This window comes from Leptodactylus fuscus, chromosome 11 (genome assembly GCF_031893055.1).
Source record: "Leptodactylus fuscus isolate aLepFus1 chromosome 11, aLepFus1.hap2, whole genome shotgun sequence".
In the NCBI taxonomy this organism is placed as follows: Eukaryota; Metazoa; Chordata; class Amphibia; order Anura; family Leptodactylidae; genus Leptodactylus; species Leptodactylus fuscus.
The window spans coordinates 58,145,964-58,170,689 of NC_134275.1; the positions used below are offsets into that span (position 1 = coordinate 58,145,964).

The following is a 24,726-nucleotide window of genomic DNA, read 5'->3' on the forward strand; positions in this document are numbered from 1 at the left end:
ACATAGTGTCCTATCTGCAGGTTATAGAGCAGGAGGAGCAGATTGTACATAGTGTCCTATCTGCAGGTTATAGAGCAGGAGGAGCAAATAGGACACTATGTGCAATCTGCAGGATATATTTCAGGAGGAGCAGATTGTACATAGTGTCCTATCTGCAGTTTATAGAGCAGGAGGAGCAGATTGTACAGTCATGGCCAACAGTTTTGAGAATGACACAAATATTATATTTTCACATGATCTGCTGCCCTCTGGTTTTTCTGTGTGTTTGTCAGATGTTTTTATCACATACAGAAATAGAATTGCAATCATATTATGAGTAACAAAAGCTTATATTGACAGTTAGAATGAGTTAATGCAGCAAGTCAATATTTGCAGTGTTGACCCTTCTTCTTCAGGACCTCTGCAATTCTCCCTGGCATGCTCTCAATCAACTTCTGGACCAAATCCTGACTGATAGCAGTCCATTCTTACACAATCAATACTTGCATTTTGTCAGAATTTGTAGGTTTTTGTTTGTCCACCCGTCTCTTGATGATTGACCACAAGTTCTCAATGGGATTAAGATCTGGGGAGTTTCCAGACCATGGACCCAAAATCTCTATGTTTTGTTCCCTGAGCCATTTAGTTATCACCTTTGCTTTATGGCAAGGTGCTCCATCATGCTGGAAAAGGCATTGTTGATCGCCAAACTGCTCTTGGACGGTTGGGAGAAGTTGATCTTGGAGGACATTCTGGTACCATTCTTTATTAATGGCTATGTTTTTAGGCAAGACTGTGAGAGAGCCGATTCCCTTGGCTGAGAAGCAACCCCACGCATGAATGGTTTCCGGATGCTTTACAGTTGGCATGAGACAAGACTGGTGGTAGCGCTCACCTCGTCTTCTCCGAATAAGCTGTTTTCCAGATGTCCCAAACAATCGAAAAGGGGATTCATCAGAGAAAATGACTTTACCCCAGTCCTCAGCAGTCCACTCCCTGTACCTTTTGCAGAATATCAATCTGTCCCTGATGTTTTTTCTGGAGAGAAGTGGCTTCTTTGCTGCCCTCCTTGAGACCAGGCCTTGCTCCAAGAGTCCCCACCTCACAGTGCGTACAGATGCATTCACACCTGCCTGCTGCCATTCCTGAGCAAGCTCTGCACTGCTGGTAGCCTGATCCCGCAGCTGAAACACTTTTAAGAGACAGTCCTGGCGCTTGCTGGTCTTTCTTGGGCACCCTGGAGCCTTTTTGCCAACAATGGAACCTCTCTCCTTGAAGTTCTTGATGATGCGATAGATTGTTGACTGAGGTGCAATCTTTCTAGCTGCGATACTCTTCCCTGTTAGGCCATTTTTGTGCAGTGCAATGATGACTGCACGTGTTTCTTTAGAGATAACCATGGTTAACAGAAGAGAAACAATGATGCCAAGCACCAGCCTCCTTTTAAAGTGTCCAGTGGCGTCATTCTTAATCATGACAGATAGATCTCCAGCCCTGTCCTCATCAACACCCACACCTGTGTTAATGGAGCAATCACTGAAACGATGTTAGCTGGTTCTTTTAAGGCAGGGCTGCAATTATGTTGAAATGTGTTTTGGGGGATAAAGTTCATTTTCTAGGCAAATATTGACTTTGCAAGTAATTGCTGTTAAGCTGATCACTCTCTATAACATTCTGGAGTATATGCAAATTGCCATTAGGAAAACTGAAGCAGTAGACTTTGTAAAAATTAATATTTGTATCATTCTCAAAACTTTTGGCCATGACTGTAGAGCAGGAGGAGCAGATTGTATATAGTGTCCTATCTGCAGGTTATAGAGCAGGAGGAGCAGATTGTATATAGTCTCCTATCTGCAGGTTATAGAGCAGGAGGAGCAGATTGTACATAGTGTCCTATCTACAGGATATAGAGCAGGAGGAGCACATTGTATATAGTGTCCTATCTACAGGTTATAGAGCAGGAGGAGCAGATTGTATATAGTGTCCTATCTGCAGCTTATAGAGCAGGAGGAGCAGATTGTACATAGTGTCCTATCTACAGGTTATAGAGTAGGAGGAGCGGATTGTACATAGTGTCCTATCTGCAGGTTATAGAGCAGGAGGAGCAGATTGTATATAGTATCCTATCTGCAGGTTATAGAGCAGGAGGAGCAGATTGTATATAGTGTCCTATCTGCAGTTTATAGAGCAGGAGGAGCAGATTGTATATAGTGTCCTATCTGCAGGATATAGAGCAGGAGGAGCAGATTGTATATAGTGTCCTATCTGCAGCTTATAGAGCAGGAGGAGCGGATTGTACATAGTGTCCTATCTACAGGTTATAGAGTAGGAGGAGCGGATTGTACATAGTGTCCTATCTGCAGGTTATAGAGCAGGAGGAGCAGATTGTATATAGTGTCCTATCTGCAGTTTATAGAGCAGGAGGAGCAGATTGTATATAGTGTCCTATCTGCAGTTTATAGAGCAGGAGGAGCAGATTGTATATAGTGTCCTCTCTGCAGGTTATAGAGCAGGAGGAGCAGATTGTATATAGTGTCCTATGTGCAGGTTATATAGCAGGAGGAGCAGATTGTACATAGTGTCATATGTGCAGGTTATAGAGCAGGAGGAACAGATTGTATATAGTGTCCTATCTGCAGGATATAGAGCAGGAGGAGCTGAGTAGATAGTAATGTATGACCTGTCATTTATCCATTGTAATCTCTGTTCTTTCTGTGTTGTGTTCCTTTCAGTGACTGACAGACTTCCCCCATGACTTTGTATACAGATAGCTGTCAGTCAGTGACAGGACTTGGACATTGATCAACATTTTCCATGTGACGGGTTTCCTTTCAAATTCCTCATTATTTTCCTGGTCTCTGCATAGACCTGTTCATTTCCGGAGCTGATGGTTTGTTACAATGCATCAGTGCGGAGGACGGCTATTTACTTATCATTTCTGCTTCTGGACTGATTCATTGTAACAAATCCTCAGCTGTGATAGCATTGCAAAAATGACTTGTCAATTTTAATAAAATCCTTTAGTTGTGAATCTATAATTTGCTCCCTCATCCCTATATCATCAGACAGATCTGGCATTCAGGAGTCTGGGAAAGCTGGGAAGTAACTCCTAATCCGAGCTGTAATGGCGGCCATATTGGATGTCACCCAGCTTTTCCAGTTACAGAAATGGCAGAATCCGAGTCTGAGATTCACTGAATAAATGATGGCGGTTTCTGGTGTTTGCTCTTAACTTTGACCTGAATGAATGACATGTCCTCGGTGTTTGTGTCATTTGTGTAAATCATCATGTCCTGGAGGATGGGGGGAGTTGTCCTGACAATACGGGAGCAATAAGCAGCCATAGCACAGGCCATAACGTGTAGTGACTGAGCCCTCAGGACACCGCTGACAAGAAATATTCATGTTATTCAATGATGACAGTCACCGACTAAGGGGGAAACTTAAGAAGCTCCTGATAATGATGATAATAATAATATAACATTTGATAAGATGCGTAATAATATCATATAATATTTGATAACACCCGCTGTCTTAGTGACGTTTTGTAGACGCTCTATGAGATGTCCGTACACCAGGAAACATGCTGAACTGTTTGTTTACACTGTGTTCACACTTCTCGGCCTGGCCGCTGTGACATCTTATAAGGATCCACTTGGCCTCGGGCCGTCCTCCTTGTCAGAGCAGGTTGAGGAGTTCTTGTGTTTGGTCTGGATGTTTACACTGAGAGAACTGATCCAACTCCTTACAGAGGATTTACTGTATCAGGAAGCGCTTACCAGTAACTTCAAGAACGTGCACCGCCATGATGTGTGTGTGTATATATATATATATATATATGTGTGTGTGTGTGTAGTGAGGGTGTGGGGTATTATAGCTATTCTCATCTTGATCAGGCCGACTGTAGGACAGGTGAATACAATCTATTACTATCTGCTATCAGCCATCTCAGGAGAGGAGAGGCTGACTGTAGGACAGGTGAATACAATCTATTACTATCTGTTATCAGCCATGTCAGGAGGGGAGAGGCTGACTGTAGGACAGGTGAATACAATCTATTACTATCTGTTATCAACCATGTCAGGAGGGGAGAGGCTGACTGTAGAAGAGGTGAATACAATCTATTACTATCTGTTATCAGCCATGTCAGGAGGGGAGAGGCTGACTGTAGGACAGGTGAATACAATCTATTACTATCTGTTATCAGCCATATCAGGAGGGGAGAGGCTGACTGTAGGACAGGTGAATACAATCTATTACTATCTGTTATCAGCCATGTCAGGAGGGGAGAGGCTGACTGTAGGACAGGTGAATACAATCTATTACTATCTGCTATCAGCCATGTCAGGAGGGGAGAGGCTGACTGTAGGACAGGTGAATACAATCTATTACTATCTGTTATCAGCCATGTCAGGAGGGGAGAGGCTGACTGTAGGACAGGTGAATACAATCTATTACTATCTGTTATCAGCCATGTCAGGAGAGGAGAGGCTGACTGTAGGACAGGTGAATACAATCTATTACTATCTGTTATCAGCCATGTCAGGAGGGGAGAGGCCGACTGTAGGAGAGGTGAATACAATCTATTACTATCTGTTATCAGCCATGTCAGGAGGGGAGAGGCCGACTGTAGGAGAGGTGAATACAATCTATTACTATCTGTTATCAGCCATGTCAGGAGGGGAGAGGCCGACTGTAGGAGAGGTGAATACAATCTATTACTATCTGTTATCAGCCATGTCAGGAGGGGAGAGGCTGACTGTAGGAGAGGTGAATACAATCTATTACTATCTGTTATCAGCCATGTCAGGAGGGGAGAGGCTGACTGTAGGAGAGGTGAATACAATCTATTACTATCTGTTATCAGCCATGTCAGGAGGGGAGAGGCCGACTGTAGGAGAGGTGAATACAATCTATTACTATCTGTTATCAGCCATGTCAGGAGGGGAGAGGCCGACTGTAGGACAGGTGAATACAATCTATTACTATCTGTTATCAGCCATGTCAGGAGGGGAGAGGCTGACTGTAGGACAGGTGAGTACAATCTATTACTATCTGTTATCAGCCATGTCAGGAGGGGAGAGGCTGACTGTAGGACAGGTGAGTACAATCTATTACTATCTGTTATCAGCCATGTCAGGAGGGGAGAGGCTGACTGTAGGACAGGTGACTCCAAAGGGACAGTGCTGCAGTACCAACAGTTTGTACAGAAAGTGATGATTGTGACTCCCTAAATGTACACAATACCAAGAGCTTTGCAGCCTCTGTATAGGTGATCTCTGGGGTCCTGGGTGTCCTACCCCTGCAGATGTAATATTGACGTCTACCCTAAGGATAAGACATCGCTACTACAAACTGGATAACCCCTTTTAAGCAAAGGAAAAGGACAGAAACAGAGCTGTAACTTGAAACTCATGTGGCCCCCACTTACCATGTGCTATCTGTAATACTGGTGTTTTCATATATTATGGACAGGCCTTTGGGCCCCCTGAGGCTCCAGGACTTGGTAGCAATTACTACCTCTGCATCCGTTATAGCTATGTCTCATGAGAGCCCATATGGCCAACAGGACAAAAATGAAGCTGATTTAATTTGTCTGATTTCTTTATATTGTATCCAAATTGAAGAAAGATGGGAATTCTGATCATTGTGGGTTTTTTGCAGGAAGTGCAGTCTCCGGGCCCCTACACACAAGGGACCATCAGAAGATACATAGTGCAGAACCCGGAGCAGGTGCAGGTGAGTCCTACAGCGGGTGTATGGGATCAGACGTGTGGTGGGGTGTCAAGTACATGTACATATAGGGATCCAACAGCTCTGCAGGCTGCTCCTGGTCTTTAAGATGCAGTTTTTAGACTGTGTGTTTGTGTATATATATTTATTATTATTATTATTATTTTCAGACTTATAATACAGAATATTTTTCTTTCAGGAGATCCAGGCTCCGTACACACAGGGAACAATACGACGGTACATCGTCCAAAACCCTGAAACGGTACGATAACGTGGTATTTAACCCAAAAAGTATCCAAAAAGTGGAGGGTCTGCTGCATTGCATTGTGAGAGATGCAGTGTTTCTTCCAAGCAGTGTACACTAGTCCAATACTAAGTCTGCCTGAGTGACAATGCATCATGGACTGCAGCTCTGGGTGTGACTGGAGTATCAGACAAGATGTTACAATCCAAGAAACTGAACCTTATATTGCAACTTCTCCAAACTGACCTAGATCCTTATAGGGAGGGGGAAGGTTTTAGGTCCTTACTGCTTGGCCAGCTATAGTTTTGGGTGCCGTGGAGGAAAATTACAAAAGAGAAAGAAAGCATATGAAGGCCAGTAGATCAGTCAATGGTCTTGGCATGCTGGGGGTTGTAGTTCCATACCTGACTGGTCCTCACTGCACATGTGGCTTAGGCCCAGATCATTCTGCCCATTGTCATGAACTGATCTGTTCTCTAAGAACCAGTCAGACCAGTGACTCCCAGTTATTGCAGGAATGTCACATTCTTTCAGGCCGGTGGTTATTAGTAAATTAATACTGAGCACAGATGACAGGAGGCGTAATACACAGTGATGGGGACTGTAGTTTAGATTCTTATTACAAGTCTGAGCTCATATTAATAATACTTCATTATATTGGCTGCTAAAAGTCCACCAAGATCACCCATTCTGGGAAGGGGAACTTTACCCCCAGGCCTGAACTTACATTCCTTACCCCCTAGGAGGTCCATTCAGGTATCTTCTTTCTCAACGTGCAATGTAATATCTCCGCTCTGGGCAGTGTCACCAGCTTGAGGTGTTAGGAGTGTCAAAGAACAACAGTAAGAACGCCGAAAGCCGCGATACAATAACTCCGTGCAGAAGACGGAGGAGGAAGAGGAGGCAGCAACTCTCCTGCAGGTCCCAGATCTAGGATGACTGATGTAACATTACAGAGTCCCACAGGTTACAGCGCCAGTCACACTGTAATGTACAGGGTTGTGGGACTTCACTGATCTCCATCCTGACACTAACAAACCCAAGACTGATCCTGATGATCTCATATAGTAAACCCTCAGGACCCAGCCAAATACTAAGTGCCTACTTCATCAAAATAATGAGGATTTTACCAGGCAAGTGTAATATCTGCACCTCCCTGCTACTGCCTGCTGTAAAAAGAGCTCTGTACCACCCCCTACTGACCAGAGCTAAGTATAGCAGGAAAGTGATATCTGCTTAGAAAGAATATAACCACTACTGCTCCTATGTAAAAGAATATAACTAATATAATACTGCTCTTATGTACAAGAATATAACTACTATAATACTACTCCTATGTACAAGAATATAACTACTATAATACTGCCCCTATGTACAAGACTATAACTACTATAATACTGCCCCCTATGTACAAGAATATAACTACTATAATACTGCTCCTATGTACAGGAATATAACTACTATAATACTGCCCCTATGTACAAGAATATAACTACTATAATACTGCCCCTATGTACAAGAATATAACTACTATAATACTACTCCTATGTACAAGAATATAACTACTATAATCCTGCTCCTATGTACAAGAATATAACTACTATAATACTGCCCCCTATGTACAAGAATATAACTACTATAATACTACTCCTATGTACAAGAATATAACTACTATAATACTGCTCCTATGTACAAGAATATAACTACTATAATACTACTCCTATGTATAAGAATATAACTACTATAATACTGCTCCTATGTACAAGAATATAACTACTATAATACTGTTCCTATGTACAAGTATATAACTACTATAATACTGCTCCTATGTACAAGAATATAACTACTATAATACTACTCCTATGTATAAGAATATAACTACTATAATACTGCCCCTATGTACAAGAATATAACTACTATAATACTACTCCTATGTACAAGAATATAATTACTATAATACTGCTCCTATGTACAAGAATATAACTACTATAATACTACTCCTATGTATAAGAATATAACTACTATAATACTGCTCCTACGTACAAGAATATAATTTCTATAATCCTAATATTTTAGGGTCAGTTATGAGTAGTGATGAAGGATTTGTAGGTTTATATTTGTGTGATTGATATGTTACTTATCAGTTTTTCATACCATTTTCAGGAAATCCAGACGTATCCTCAGGAGACCGTGCGCAGATACATAGTACAGAATCCAGAACAGGTTGGTGATTCTATTATTGATGTCTGTGTTAGGCCTGTAGGTGTAATTGGATAAGCTGATGTAGCAGAGGTAGAGTTGTTAGTATCCTTTTATGTATCACAGCAGAATACAGGTAATACAGGTTACAGAGGTTTCCTGCAGTCCTATGTAATAGAATAGAAGTCACCGGCGGTCCTATGTAACCTCACCAACACGTTATAGTCATTGGGGTCCTTCAGGATCTAGTCACGTCTGTCATTTCACTGAAGCATTTGGAACCACAATGCAAGTGTGAACCTAGCGTAAGACCACTTGCAGGTAACACTACTTATCAGGTGACAAAGGCGCCTCCTAGGGGTGCACCAAGCATCTTACAGGCTAGCAGAGCACATGTGCAGAGTTGGCCCCATGGATCAGGGAGCCACACAGTACTAGGCAGATGGTTTTAATCTTGTGACTAACCAGTGTATATATTGCTGTTGATTAGTGTTGAGCGAATAGTATTCGATCGCATACGTCGGTCCCGTAGGAATGCGGTCGAACACCAAGGGGTTAAGCGCACCAAATATTCACTGCACTTAACCCCTTGGTGTTTGGCCGTTTACACGCATTCCTATGGGAGCGAGGTATTTGATCAAATACTATTCACTCATCTCTACTGTAGATACAACCAAAGCAGTAATAATTCTAATTCTGTTTACAGAACTACATAAAAGGCGTTAACTACATCCCGAGCAATAATGTCATCTATGAGAAGACCATCCGCAGAGTAGAGATGGCGGCCCCTGAGGTGAGTGCGAGGCCGCGGACGCCAGGTGGTACAGCTTGGTATACAGTTCCCTGGGGCCACGGTTACAGTGTATAGAGCCATACAATACAGTGCGGTGATAGAACAGCCCAATTACTTAATCCTGTGGATATCTCGGAGTACCCCTTTAATACAACACAACCATCATGTGCCATAAACATATGACTGATTCTATTTACAGAATGTGGTGCTCTGACCCCTGGTGAGTGGGGGGGGGGAGTGATTGCATATGACCGGCTCTCTACATGTGGGATGACGTGACTGTAGAGCTCCATATGTGCCCTCCTCTTCATTCACTGCAGCCATAGCAGTAGTCAGAATAGGGATCTAGGACTGACGTCTGGTACCTGTGGACACCTGGCCACATTTATGGCACCCCCTATGGATATGCTGTCGCTGTCCTCCAGTCTTCCATATATGAGGCTGACACTTTGGATAGTAAACCTTTCTGTGGTTCCTTGGTCTACTTTGCTTCAGTTTATCACCATCACTTCCAGCAAGCAGAGATATTACAGATGAAGTCATCCATTCATTGATAGCAAGCAAAGATCCTGTGAATGTGTAGGAATTCCCACCTCCTATCAGCACCTGTAAGATCTTGTCCGTGTCCAGCTCTTACCTGTGCATTACACATAGAGAAGAGATGGGACGGGCCCCATGACAGCAGCAAGGATTATCTTCATGGTTCTTGCTCTCAGTGATGTCAGGTTGCAGCAGATTTGTCTCTTGCATTGAATGACAGGTAGTGAATGAATATAATGCGAGGCAGTATAAGGACTGCAGTAGGAATTCTTAGACTTGTGTTTGTGTTGATGGAATGAGTCAGGTCCTGAGGGAGTCCGGGACACCAGGTGATGGAGCCGCATCTCCCCCAGGCGCCTCCTCATCCCAGCACAAAGCTCCATCTGTAAGCAGCCTCTTAATTAATAATTCCCAAGGTTCCTGCCAAGTAGAGCTGCTCTGCCCCTCCGCACCGGGGGCGGGATTGCTTATTATCTGAGGATTCTGCTTTCATGATGGGAAGTCGTGTTCATACTGCCAAGATTAGGACGACTGAGAGATAAACCCTAAACTAAGACCAGCACCTGCTGTATGTTATATGGATAGTCTGGCATCTGCAGGATACACAATACGCCCACACGCTGGAGTATAAATGGTGTAAAAGTCCACCCTGCTGCCATATGTACATGTACAGTAAAGGTCGGAGAATCCGGCGCAAAATACTGACACCTGCCTATAGGGCAGGATGTTGGGAGAATCCCATCTATAAGTCTGGTCCTACTGTCTAGCCATTGTCCAGTTCTGCAACCTCTATGTGTAGATTGGCTGCTGTATCAGCAATAGTTGTCAGACTGTCAAGTACCGGACCAGCAATGGCTGTGGGACTGTCAGGTGCAGGACCAGCAATGGTTGTGGGACTGTCAGGTGCAGGACCAGCAATGGTTGACGAACTATCAAGTACCGGTCCAGTAATAGTTGTCAGACTGTCAGTTGCCTGACCTGCAGTAGTTGTTTTTTGTTGTTGTTCTATTTATTTTATTTCTCTGCCCAAAATTGTGAAAAAAATGAAGCTACAACTCCTACAAGCCAGTTGCATAAGTGTTCACACCCTGCAGTTACTCTTTATCACCTACACAGGTGGGGCATTAAGTGGGATTGGTGTCGCCTTAACTAGATACGTGTCTTTCCAGGAACGTCAGGTGATACGAGGGACGAGCGTTTCCTCAATAAGTGACCAAGTGAGTGACCTGAGCAGCCACAGGAAGGTCTCCGTCCAGTCCACCGAGGTGAGTGCGGCCATGACACCTCCTGTACTTGTGAATGATACATGTGATCGGTTTCCTTCTGACATCCATAGAAGGGTCCAGCATGCTGGGAGTAGTAGTTTCTCCTCTTCTTCCTCTTGTTGATGGTTGTTCCTCTCCATACAGGACCTGATATCTGAGCAGAAGGTGACGGTGCAGAACTCTGAACAGGTACGGAGCCTCTTGTGGTGCAGTAGTATCTTTGGGGTCATGGGTCACTTTGGTGCACTGGGGAGAGTTATCAGTACTGTGGTAGGAGGAGCGACTAAAGGGGTTGTCCAAAGAGTCTGTTTATTCTTGTGTCCCTAGTGGTTCCGACCCCGATTGTGCACCTGGCTTTACTATAGCACATAGAAGAGGAGCGACTTGGCGGGGTCAGGGTCTGAACCAACTTGGAACCCCTGAAAATACTTCTTTGACAATCCCTTAAAATCCATCCTGGCTTAATCCTGATCACATAGCCGAGCATCTTGTTACAATGTATCAGTGCAGTTAAGAAATATGAGATTTATGCTGCAGAGGATTGTCTGCACTGATACATTGTAACAAACAGTCCAGGGCAGTTTCAGCACTGTTCTCATTCAGTGACAGCAGGCAGTGTTCTTGAAATCCTTGAGGGATCAGCACACTCTCATTATGTGTCTTTTCCTAGAGTGCTGAAGCTTTAAGCACAGATCTATACAGATTTTTACATACATGTAGACAGTAGTATGTGCCAGGCGGAGATCCCGGATCTTCCTGCGTCAGCTGAAATCTTCCTAAACTAATTAAGTTCCCATGAAGCTGTTCATCTCCTGCATGTGAACAAGTCCCAACGTGAGGGAAGGTGCGGCCCCGGGGAGTCACTGAACATCCCTGAGTCCACAATGAAACTGCCTGAGTCACACCAGACTAAGACGTTCGCGGGCGTTTTGCCGCCGTCGCTGGATTTTGTTACCGATGTTATGTCTATACGGATCTGCAGTTTTATTCAGCCAGAGCTTCCTGGTTCTTAGGTGGAATGCCAGAACTAGTCAGCACATGGGCAGAGCAATTCACCAGACAAGAATGAAACTGTATCTGGCCATGAAGATGTTTCATGCAACTTTTTACCATAGGCTTTTATAGAAGTTGCATCCGATACGTCTGTGACTTCATTGTCAGGTATTAGACATTTTCCAGGAAACTTCCATTGAAGTCTATGATCAAAATAAAAAAAGCCAGTTGTGTGACTATCTCTCTGGTCATTGCAGACCTGTCGCGACCACAATCCAGCATGTATTGTATTTTCTGAGCCACGTTGTAGTCTCAATGCCATACCGGAGAGATACATTGCAATGTTTGCGATTTTTGATCACATGACATAAGACTATGACTACACATATGTCCTGCAACATGTCATTGTGTAGCTCTAGGCCAAGAAGAATCATTGAGCCCCATTAATAAGGCCATTGAGTAATTTGCTATGTTCAGCTTTCCTTTATGAACAAAATACTAGCGCTACAGTGAAAACTGGCACAGAGGTGACAGTAGAAGAGAGGTGGGGGGGAGGGGAGGGTACAACTTAATGCAATGTATGCCCCTTGTAGAGGGAGAGACCACCCTGTATTGGTAATATAAAGGTGGCTATTAGGCATGCAGATGAGTTGACGTGCCCTTGCAGCTCCTAGGCCTCCGTTGCTGGTTCTGGTCTTTGTCCATATCGCTCAGTTCACCGCCTCCTGCCCTCTTATGTCCTTCCAGACCCGCAGCAGCATCAGTTCCGGCCCGGAGCAGCTGGACGCACGTTATTTTGGCGAGCTGTTGGCTGAGCTGAGCAGGAAGAACAATGACCTGTACAGCTGTTTGCTGCAGCACGTGGAGAAGATTGGCGCCAGGTAAGCTCCGCCCTCCTCTGTCCCCATTTGTATTGTTTCAATCGATGTATCGACAACGCCACTGGAGATTGTAACCTTTTTTTGTTTTGTTTTGTTTTTCAGGAAACCGTCAGAATCGGTAACTCCATCTCTGAACTCTATTAACTGTGCTACAATTGTAACAAGTGTGGTGCCCGACACAAAGTAACAGAAACTGTCCTGTAACATTCTAGTAGAGTCTGTGTCCATTTTCTCAGCATTTATAAGATCTCTGGATCTTTCCTCTTCGTATCCTGAAACTCCAAATCACTCTTGAATTAATTCTTCTCACTGCTGATGGTTTGTTACAATGTATCAGTCTTAGATAACCTTATGTAACATAAGAGATGAGGAAAGGAATAGTGACAGGCTCGGTCTCTGATGATGCCGGACACTGATCACAGATATGTAGATACTCATATGCTTTTCTTCCTTACAGTCTGAAGAGGATATCGAATCGCTGATTCCTAAAGGAGTCTCTGAACTCACCAAGCAGCAGATCCGCTACCTCCTCCAGGTCAGACGAGGGCGCCACTGACATTTATCAACTTGTCGCTACATTGTGATTGATCAGTTACATTGTAGTTTAAAGTGATCTCCTCTGAATATAAAGGCGCTGTACTGATATTTATATTGATCCCCTCTCTGTATATAGGCGCTGTACTGATCCCCTCTCTGTATATAGTCGCTGTACTGATCCTCTCTCTGTATATAGTCGCTGTACTGATCCTCTCTCTGTATATGGGCACTGTACTGATCCCCTCTCTGTATATAGGCGCTGTACTGATCCCCTCTCTGTATATAGGCGCTGTACTGATCCCCTCTCTGTATATAGGCGCTGTACTGATCCCCTTTCTGTATATAGGCGCTGTACTGATCCCCTCTCTGTATATTGACACTGTACTGATCCCCTCTCATTATTTGGGTGCTGTATTGATTAATCACATTATATTTTCTTGCCCCCAGATGCGACAGACTTCGGACAAGTCTATGAGGCTAGTGTTATCTACCTTCAGCAGCCTGCGGGAGGAACTGGGACATTTACAGAATGATTTAAATGTAAGACTCAACGAAGCTGTAATGTCTGTACTACACATAAAAGACATAGATAAATAGAATAAGTATAAATGTGGGCTCAGTGGTGGCAGATGGGGGGGGTTCTGAAGCCTAAAACATATGAGGAGATGCTTAAAGCAGGGGCCTAGTTGAGGGTCGGTGCTGGTTGTCAGAGTGGGCACCAACAAGCCTAGCTACATCTGTAGAGTCTTGAGAAAAGATGACAAAGATGGACAAATAATGTGAATATTTATACATACAGAATATAAAATAAGATAAGATAATCCTTTAATAGTCCCACAGTGGGGAAATTAAGGTTTAGAAGGGAAGTGTGTTTAGTAATGTTTTGGTTTGGTTTTTTTTTTTTATAAGCTAAGCCTTGCCCCTGCCTGGATGACTCCATGTGTTACAATGTTGCTATTGCATGGCCTCCTCCCACCTGGATAACCCCATGTGTTATAATGTTGCTACTTTTTAGCGTCGCCCCTGCCTAGATGAGCCCCCTGTATTACAATGTTGCCAGTGCTTAGCCTCACCCCTGCCTGGATAACTCCATGTGTTACAATGTTGTTACTGATAAAACAAATACAATGATAATTATCAATCGCTTTCTTTTGCAGAAATTAGAACTTGACAAGAAAAGCCTGGAGAGAGACCTGACCTTCAAGGACGAGCAGATCAAGGAGTTTGAGACCATTTTGGCTTCTCTGCGGGAAAAGAATCGCCAGCAGCAGGTATGGATCATGGTAACCTAGATATAGTGAACTCTGAGACGCACGAGGAACATGGGCACTGTCACTAGCAGCTGATATCCTTGGATCTAGATAGATCTCATGGGTTTCAGATAATGTGTGTGCTGTGATCAGTGTGGTGCATGTTACCTGCAGCCCTGTGCAACACTCTCGGCTCTGCTGCATCTGTAAATATGTCTAGTGACTTGTTTTGTTTATTCAGCAAGAAATAAAAGATGGTCAGATGAAGCTGCGCGGCATGGAGGACAGTATGCTAGCCCTGCGCAATGCAGAGAGTGACCGAGAGTATCGCTTAAAGGAGCTGGAGTACGCCAAGAATGCTCTGCAGCAGGAGAACAAGAACCTGCGTGTACAGGTGGGCCATGAGATCTGGATATAATAGTTTTGCTATAGGTTTGACATCAAGGTCAGACTTCTTATAGCAATGGACATACTGTATTTAGTCCTTTCCTTTTTCTTCCTCAGGTCACAGAAACCATCTCCAGCCCCATGCTCCAGACTAAGACAGACGAGATCACCAGACAGTACAAGGACATGATTGACAGCCTCCGAGATGAGAAGGACAAGGAGATCCGAGCTTTAAGGGTGAGTCTGAAGGATTCAATGTGTGTCCTATGTATTATAGTCTCAGCACTTGTGTGAACTGATTCGCTCGGTAAAATCCTCACCCTGCAAGTTACACATCTATAGTAGACCAGGTGCACTATATAATATGGCCCTATATAACAGCCCCGCCTAATGGATCCATCTCATAAACTATAGGATATAATTAGCTCTTCTACTGAGCAGCACAACTTGCTACACTGCTTCCATTCTGGAGTTTACAAGTTGCAGCTACTAAGTTTTCTATAGAACAGCGCCACCTAGTTGCTGCATCTGATGAAATTCAAGTGATAAGCAACATACCTGGTCTTCTATAAAGCTGCATCTCATGAAATCCAGTATGTAAGCAGTGTACCAAGTCATCTGTAAAACAGGGCCACCTAGTGGCTACATCTCATGAAGTACAAGATATAAACAGTGTATCTAACCCCTTCCCGACATGCGCCGTAATAGTACGGCGCGTGTCGGGTCTGTAACTATGGCGACCGCCCGCTTTAAGCAGTAGACAACCGGCTCTAATGCCTCCGATCAGTCCCCGGACCGATCGGAGGCATTAACCCCTCCGGCGCTGCTGTCAAAGGCGCCGGAGGCGCCATCTTCCCGGCGGCGCATGGGCGCCGCCATTTTGGCAAGGATCGCCGGCTCCTGGAGCATGCTCCAGGGCCAACCCCGCGTTGCCATGACAGCCGGGAGCCTTGTTAAGGGCTCCCAGCCAGTCTGCAAATTCTCTCTTTTGCAGGCTGGTGTATACAGCCTGCAAAAGAGATGATGATTTTTTGAAATGCATTGCAATGCATTAGCATTGTAATGCATTGCATTAGTGATCAGACCCCCTGGGGTTCAACACCCCTAGGGGGTCTAATAAATGCAAAAAAAAAAAGTAAAAAAAAATATAAAAAGTATTAAAAGTTCAAATCACCCCCCTTTCCCTAGAACACATATAAAAGTAGTTAGAAACTGTGAAACATATACATGTTAGGTATCCCCGCGTCCGAAATCACCCGCTCTACAAATCTATAAAAATATTTTTCCTGTTCGGTAAACGCCGTAGCAGGAAAAATAGTCAAAAGTGCCAAACCGCCGTTTTTTCACTGTTTTAATTCTGATAAAAATTTGAATAAAAAGTGATCAAAGCAATAACATTTCCCGAAAATGGTAGAACTAAAAAGTACACCCGGCCCCGCAAAAAAAGACGCCCTATGCATCCCCGTACACCTATGTATAAAAAAAAGTTACGGCCGTCGGAATATGGCGACTTTTAGAAAAAAAAAATTTTAACACCGTTTTGGAATTTTTTTTAGGGGTCAAAATGTAAATAAAACCATATAAATTTGGTATCCCTGGAACCGTACCGAAACACAGAATATAGGGGACATGTTATTTTGGCTGCACAGTGAACGCCGTAAAACCAAAGCCCGTAAGAAAGTCGCAGAAATGCATTTTTTCTTCAAATCCACCCCATTCTGAATTTTTTTCCTGCTTCCCAGTACATTATATAGAATAATTAATGGTGGCATCATGAAGAAAAAATTGTCCCGCAAAAATTAAGACCTCATATGGCTCTGGGAGCGGAGAAATAAAAAAGTTATGGGGTTTAGAAGGAGGGGAGTCAAAAATGAAAAACGAAAATCAAAAAATGCCATCGGCGGGAAGCGGTTAATTTGTAGGACCCAATTCCACCTACTGGCTGCCTGTAATGAACTCCAGGGCAGGGGCAGATTATGTGGTTTTCTAGTTCCAGGTCTCTTGGCTGAGATTTTACAGAATTGGGAAATCCTCTCTTTTACTTTATAGACAGATGTCATTAGTGTGATGAGGATGAAGGCTCCGCCGCTGATATACGGATGTGTTATGTATTCCAGGCCCAGATCTCCAGGTTCCAGCATGATGTCATTGCTCGGGAAGGAAGTAGCAGCGATTTACAGATGAAGCTGCAGGAGCTGATCTCCTCCCTGGAGGAAAGAGACTCCCTAATCAGGAGGCAGCAGGAGGTAAGTCCTACTGTGGAGAGGGGTCCGGCTCTCCTCTCAGAGGTCATGGGGTTAAAGGGCCACTCTACGGTTTATATGTGCTGGAAAGTCTTCAAAAAGTCATCACAAGATAAAGGGGTTACCTGTGCTCTGCCCATAGGATAGTAAATGGATTTCTGATGACTGACAACCCCAAGGATCATAAGAAAGGGGGTGTTTTCCTGTGGCTGCATTCACAGTGGGGGGGGTAAAAGTGGCCAAAACCCCCTGCTGGCAGCCAGTAGTTATCCTAGGATTATCTAAGCATTTCTACAATCTGGAGCACCAGGACTGCTGACCCCCTTTAATCCTACACCCCATGCCTATGATCTGAGCGGACCCTCCTGACTGATCTCTATGTTATTACTTCCCCTTAGGAGCTTTTTAGACTGCGCCAACAGAAAGACTCCACCAGCGTCACCCAGGAGGTCATAACCAGAAAGTGAGTATATCTCATGTGCTTTACACCATAGTAAATGTCAGGTGCTCTTTGGTATCCGTCCAAGTGACTGTGCTCTGATCGCATTTACTTTAATGTTACCTCTGCCCCTGCCTCAGTATGGTAGTGAGGCCCCTCAGCTCTGGCTGTGACTGGAGTATAAGTCAGGGTACAATTCAATGAGTTAAGTAGTTTAGGGCTAAACCTTGTACATAAGACTAACTGTCCTTCTTTCTGTTACAGGTACAGTAACCATTACCCCATCCTCCGACTGCTCTCTGACTATAAGGACACGAAGGCTTCAACGTCAGGAACGCAGACCATCGTCGTAGAGCGGCGACTAACGTCCAAACGAGTAAGGGGATCAGTCAAGTGTTTGATCTTAGTAATGGCCGTGTACTGGTGTAGCATGGTGGCGAGGCTCAGGGTGCACATAGTACTACTTGTTCTATTTACACCAGTGCTTGAAAGTTTGTGAACCCCTCAGAGTTTACTATATTTCTGCAGGAGTTTTACCTAATGCTCAAAAAGATTATCTATTTTTTAAAATTTGTGTGGAAAACCCCCCAAAAAACAAACAAACCAACAAATCAAAATATCGGACCTAGTCATATATTTCTAGAACACAATCCAATATCTACACATATCTGTCTGTGCTAAAAGTATGTGAACCTTTAGGATTGGCAGACAAATGGAGTGTGTTCCCAATGGGGTGACGTGTTGTGAAGATCAGACTTTTGTTTAAAGAGGACCTTTCACCTCCTGGGGCACATATAGTTTAATATACCGCTAGAAAGCCAATAGTGCGCTGAATTCAGTACGCTATCTGCTTTCCCGTCCTGTGCCCAGGTGAAGAGCTATTGGTGTCAGTACTGTAGCTTTCACTGTCAGAAGGGCGTTCCTGACAGTCTGTCAGGAACGGCCTTCCTCACAGCAGTGCCTCCCCCAGTGCTCATCTATGGACAAGTACTGTGAGGAGAGGGATGGGGCGTTCCTCACCACTCAACATCATGGCTGGGTGGCAAGGAACGCCCCCTCTGACAGTACAGCGCAATAGATGCTACTGTGAGGAGGGGCGTTCCTGACAGACTGACATTTTTGACTCTATTTGTTTGATTTGGTTCAGATCTGCACCGAAGTAGATAAGCATAGAAAATACTGAAGGGTTCACAAACTTTCAAGCACCATTGTATACACTAACCTATTCTACTTGTTATATTATTAGCTACGGATCCATTTCTGATGCACGTTTCTCTTTTTAGGACTGAATGAAGCGGCCGCTGGAGCACCAGGACTGCTGATGGGTCTCATGGGGGGTGGTCTGAGACGCGAGTCCTCCTGTCTATCAGTGTTAGAGGCTCAGTCCACGAGGTTTGGTCTTGCATACCTTGCACACACACACAGACTATCGCTAACAGCGCAGGTTATAGGGCCATATTAGTGGTGGGAGGAATTAAAAATGTAAAAACTTGGCTTTTTGGTAGTACCGGGTGACATTGTATGCACTAAGGAGAACCTTTATGTTCACCAATCGCTATTTAGTATAATATTGGATTTATAAAGATCAGATTTAAGGCTGGGGATACAAGGCAATTCAGGCCATGATGCTTATAGTCACCCTGTAACACCACAAGTAATGTAGCGGATACGAGCGCACTCACTTACTTGTAGTGTTACAGGGTGACAAAGCAATCTTTGGCTGGGTTTCACTGTGTAGCCCCTACCTAAGTGCTGCTGAAGGGATTCTCCAGGGAGTCTGCCATCACTCACTTCCTCTGGGGTTTTGCAGATGACAAATCCAGGGACTCCAGGATCGTAACCAGCCTTCAACCCCTGAATCAGTCGGCCTCTTTTCCAATGTTCACCACTAGTTACCTGTACTTTGGGGGCTGTATTTCTATTAAAAACACATTCAGCCAGCCCCCATAGTACAGGTAACTAGCAGGGAACACAGTAGAGGACGAAAGAAGCGGAGCGACTTGGGGGTAGATTGTTGGTGCCAATCATGTGACCCAGGAATGGAACCAGCATACAAAACCTCAGTGGAAGTAAGCGGAGGGGGATAGACTCCGTGGAGACCCTCTTTAATCCTCTCCCATCATCACACTTGCAGAGATCCATAAAGATAAGCTATACGCTGCTGTATATAGGGTAGCAGGTAGTCCCCAGGGGGTCTGACGTATTTACAGATCCACTTCCTATACCAGAGTGGTTGTCTAGGGTTCTTATGCATACATTGCCTATGCAATCTTATGTCTCACCTACCCGGATCTCAATGAACACGTTCTGGATTAAGCACTTGGTATTCATTCGTGACCAAGTTGTCGGACATGTAAAATGTCACTCCTTAGTTAATGATGCAGTAGGAATCTGATGTTTTAGGGGTGAAGGGGGTTCTGTGTGTGTCCCCAAGGCATAACACTGGACTGAGCTCATACTGAGCACTGGATGGTCTCATTGGACCAAAATGTTTCTTATAACAATCCTCAATCTATTGTCTATACTGGAGCCTGTGCGCAGACTTCCTCGCCGCTGTCCTGTCTGACTGCGCAGACGGACGGTCGGCCTCTTGTACCTTGTATATCGTGAGGGGGAAGGACTTTTATGTGGTTTACGTGAAATGCTAAATAGCTGTCGGAGGTGGTTTGCTCATGAAATTAATTTGCTGGTTATTTTATTGTGTGGGGGGAGGGTGACATTCAGTAATCGAAATGCAAATATACTAGAGGTTGAAATTAATGGTGGTAAAATCTCTGCACTGTGACCATCTAATAGCAGTGGATACTGTCAAGTATCTCTCAGGTGACAGCTACGCTTTGGAATAGTTCATGCTTTTTTTTTAGTCACATCCAAGATGGCACATAGAAGTGCAGGTAAGACCCTGCAGCTCTAGATGTGACTAGAGTGTAGCTGTTTGTAGTCTGGCTCCCCTTTGACTCTGCTCAACATCATTTAAAGCACAATCTTCCATCATAGCTAATCCTCCAAGCGCAGATTTAACCTGTGAACTGCCAAGTGCCGCATCTCCACCCATTACAGATCCTCCAGTGTTTGCATTTCTATTCCTGAATGTTACACTTGACTATATGTGAGTTTATTTCCCATACGGGCAGAATCGCTGGCTCTATCTTGTCTGGTACCTGACACCGGGCCGCTGTACACGTCGCCTTCGCTCGCTGATAGTCGCTGGATATTTTGCATTATCCGCTGTATTTTGTAGGCAGATACTGATGATTTAAAGCCGCTGTGGAATATATTCTAAAATAAAGAAAAAATAAGTAACGTGAGACTCTGGTGAGTTTGTCTTATCTGTAGATAAAAGCATTTTGTTATATTCTGGTCACATCCAAAGCTGCACTCAATGCTCTACCTGCTCCAAGTCTGTACAGAACATCCTTTGGTACATTGCGGCAGATGTCGTGTTTAGCCCGTGGATTTTATTTGCACACAACTGCAATTCTGGATACAAGTACTAACCAATGCATATATATGGGGGCGGGCGCTAAAGCTACCTTGACTCACATGATCCAGTAACCTGACTTCACTGGAGCCCCCTGGTCCATTATCAGCATAAATAAATTACTACTCCCCTTTAAAGGGATCCTATCATTGGATTCCCTTTTTTTGTGACTAACACGCAGGAATAGCCTTAAGAAAGGCTATTCTTCTCCTACCTTTAGATGACTTCTCCGCGCCACCGTTCCATAGAAATCTGGGTTTGCTTCGCTATGTAAATGAGTTCTGTCGCAGCACTGGGGATGTTCCCAATGATGCGAGAGAACTCTCCAGCGCTGCCTCCATCATTTTCTGGAACGCCCTCTCCCTGCGTCATCTTCCATCCTGGGTCTCAATCTTCTAGGCCTCGGGCAGAGCCAACTGCGCATGCCTGGGCCACAAGAAAATGGCTGCTTACACACTAAGCTGGCGTAAGCGGCCATTTTCTTGTGGCCCGGGCATGCACAGTTGGCTCTGCCCAAGGCCTAGAAGATTGAGACCCAGGACGGAAGACGACGCAGAGAGAAGGCGTTTCAGAAGACGATAGATGCGGCGCTGGAGATTTCTCTTGCAGCATTCGGGACACCCCCATTGCTGCGAGAGGACTCATTTGCATACCAAAGAAAACCCAAATTTCTACCGAACGGAGGCACGGAGAAGACCTCAAAAGGTAGGAGAAGAATAGCCTTTCTTAAGGCTATTCCTATGTGTTAGTTTTAAAGGGATCCTATCATTGGATACCCCTTTTTCAGACTAAGGGCCCACATTGTGGGCTGCAGGAAAAATCCCGGTGGAAACGCGTGTGGTGGACAAATGACTTATTTTCTACTATTTTAGTTTAGACTGGAACCCAGTGGGATACTGAGATTTAGCTGTAGATTAGGGAAGGCGGATGACCAAAATGTGTTCACAAGATTCACAAGAACGGATCGGAACCAGACAGTATTAAAATGCAAGATACGCTCTTTATTTGATGCTCATTATGATGAGGAAACACAAATATCCGCACGTGAACATGAACAATCTTATCTTACAACATGTACGTCATTTACACCCACATACAGCCACATTACTGCTTCATTTTCAGAGAAAAGTCTACCTGAAATTAAAAAAAATTAAAAATAACGAACAAAAACACAAAACATAAAAATAAACAAATTTTGACATTTGTTTTGTACAATTGTGCAAAAAAAAAAAGTAGTGACTTGACAGGAATCGGTCACTGGGACAGACAACTATAAATGGGGAGGGGTCTACAACATAAAGCTCAGCTATTGGGTGCAACAAAGGCCCCTACAAAAAGTGCTGCGGACGGAGAGGAGGAAATCTCAGCTTATACAACCCCGTGGAAAAAAACCTGGATTTTTAAAGTCCGTTCACACCAGGCAGATTTGTTAGATATTTGAGACCAGATTCCTCCCCTCCTAAGGGGTTATGCTCATGGTGCAGTTAAAAATGCAATGAAAAAAAAAAACTGCATGCGATTTTGGTGCGGTTTAGTTTTACATGTAAAGTTAAGATCCTGCAAAGCCTAAAAATCGCCTGCAGTTGTAATTGCACCATGTGCACGTACCCCAAGAGTCTGTGCCGTTGCTGTCCCACAAACAAATATAAAAATAATAAAAACCACATAAAACGCTCTTCTCCGCAGGACTCGTCTTTTCATGAAGTTGCCCCGGGCTGTAGTTCATGGAGCGCGGTTTGGTCGGCGGCATGCTAACACAGCGGTACTCAGAGAGAAGTGCGTATAGGTTCACTGTAAACCGGAGGATCTGCCACTGGACGGCAGCAAAGGCTGATGGGAAAATACACACTGTACGGATTACGCCACAGCATGGAATTATGGGTGAGGCCATCAACTAACAAAACTGAGGCTGTCGCATTGATATAGATGGCGGTCAGGGTGAAGCGGAAAGGACAAGTACTGCAAAACTGAGCGACTGCAGGAAAACACGGCAAGGTGTAACGGTCAGTGTCCAGCAATAGGCAGTCAGGGCAATGACAGCCAGAATATCTGCAGAACAATTTTTTGCAGGGAAACAATGACAAAGTACTCCGCACAGAGGTCAGGTGACTTCCCACAAGTAAAAAATAGGGATAACACGGTGGCTCAGTGCTGGAGCCTTGCAGTGCTAGAGTCCTGGGTTCGAGTCCTGCCAGGAACAACATCTGCAAGGATTTTGTATATTCTCCCCGTTTTTGCGTGCATTTCCTCCCATTCTACAGAGACATACTGATAGGAAAAAAAAAGTACATTGTGATTCCTATATGGGGCTCGTAATCTACATTAAAAAAAAAAAAAATACCCATCAGTAAGTCTTTGGAGTTCGGGAGGAAACCAAGAACATACTAACTCCTTGCAGATATGAAGGTGCAGGAAGGGGTTAAAGGACTGATTCAAATAAAGGAGGATTCAGGAAATTCGGCTTTTTTTTTTTTTTAGCATCTCGCTGGGCAGTTTGTCAGGAAATTAGATTTAGGAGTGAACAAGTCCAACTGGTTAGTCACTAGCCATACAAAAGAATTTAGTCAGAGCTGTGCGTGTACATGGGTACGCCTCACAGTGCGATTGTGGGGTTTGAAGGAATTGCCAGGGGGCCTCTGGTTGTCTTTTTGCCTATTACACAGTAAGCTGGTGTAAGCGGCCATTTTCTTGTGGCCTGGGCATGCAGAGTTGGCTCTGCCTGAGGCCTAGAACATTGAAAGCCAGGACGAAAGAAGACACAGGGAGAGGCCATTCCAGAAGAAGATGGAGGCGGCGCTGGAGAGTTCTCTCGCAGCATTGTGGTCGCCCCCAGTGCTGCAAGATAACTCATTTGCATACCGACGAAAACCGGATTATATACTGAACGGTGGCGCGGAGAAGACATCTAAAGATAGGAGAAGAATAGCCTTTTTTAAGACTATTCCAAGAAAAAAAAAAAGGGGTGACAATATATAATTTAGCAGCTCTCTCTGGACACTAAGAGGGCTGGGCAGGGGCGGAGGAGGCTCTAATGGACACTTAGAAGCAGAAGGCGAATCAAGACGACGTGTAAGTAACCGCGTATCTGTCTGGATATCTGTAGGTGTGCCATATAGAATATATCCATACACACAGGATGGGTTAGTTTTGCAGCCTTGCAGAAATTGTCCTTTGCCAGCAGCGCTAACCCTGTGACCGCCTCCTCCCTTTCCTCGCTCGTAACAGGCGCATCGAGATAAAAGTGCTAAATTTCTGCTATATTCTTCCATCTATAGATATAATATATATTTATTTACATTTATCAGACTCGTACATACATACGTACAATAAACGAGATCCCACCAAACCACACTCCACTGTAATAACGTTAAAAGCTCGGACGACGTCGCCTTATCTAGCACCTTATATCTTGCTGCGTTCCACCTTTAAGTAAGAGGAAATAAATGCTACAGAATCAATACTGCATCCTGCGCGCCCGTCGTGTTAGCAGCGCTGTAAACTCTTTATACACAAATGCACACGTCGCCGCTTGGCGACGTTTTCGGGGAACAATCGCTTCGTTTTGCAGCACATGGAAATTTGCAAAAAGTTCAGGCACAGAGTCGAAAACGAGCGATTGTGAACCCTCGACCAGTCAGTCAGATCATGCCATTACGTTAGTGGTCTAGGCAGGAGTGCAGCGTGCTGGTACTTGTGGTTCTCCTGCCACTGTCTGACCATTTCTGATCTAGAAAGATTAAAACATACCCCCCCCCCCCCCTT

The 24,726-nt window shown here is 44.3% G+C and overlaps 1 protein-coding gene across 4 annotated transcripts in view; it reads left to right on the forward strand.

Annotated features, from left to right (window-relative positions):
• POF1B (POF1B actin binding protein) overlaps positions 1-20,781 on the forward strand; it is a 34,873-nt gene extending 14,092 nt beyond the window's left edge. For 2 of the 4 annotated variants that reach the window (XM_075259268.1, XM_075259270.1), the window contains 17 exons: positions 5,644-5,718; positions 5,912-5,974; positions 8,120-8,179; positions 8,862-8,948; positions 10,658-10,753; positions 10,898-10,942; positions 12,494-12,627; positions 12,730-12,745; positions 13,085-13,162; positions 13,612-13,704; positions 14,322-14,435; positions 14,656-14,808; positions 14,919-15,038; positions 16,919-17,047; positions 17,443-17,507; positions 17,748-17,859; positions 18,767-20,781. In XM_075259268.1, coding sequence (XP_075115369.1) covers positions 5,644-5,718; positions 5,912-5,974; positions 8,120-8,179; positions 8,862-8,948; positions 10,658-10,753; positions 10,898-10,942; positions 12,494-12,627; positions 12,730-12,745; positions 13,085-13,162; positions 13,612-13,704; positions 14,322-14,435; positions 14,656-14,808; positions 14,919-15,038; positions 16,919-17,047; positions 17,443-17,507; positions 17,748-17,859; positions 18,767-18,772 — 1,446 coding nt within the window. In that variant the 3' untranslated portion in view covers positions 18,773-20,781. The remainder of the gene's footprint in view (positions 1-5,643; positions 5,719-5,911; positions 5,975-8,119; positions 8,180-8,861; positions 8,949-10,657; positions 10,754-10,897; positions 10,943-12,493; positions 12,628-12,729; positions 12,746-13,084; positions 13,163-13,611; positions 13,705-14,321; positions 14,436-14,655; positions 14,809-14,918; positions 15,039-16,918; positions 17,048-17,442; positions 17,508-17,747; positions 17,860-18,766) is intronic. The other 2 variants (XM_075259269.1, XM_075259271.1) reach the window with 1 other exon arrangement.
• Positions 20,782-24,726: the final 3,945 nt, after the last annotated feature.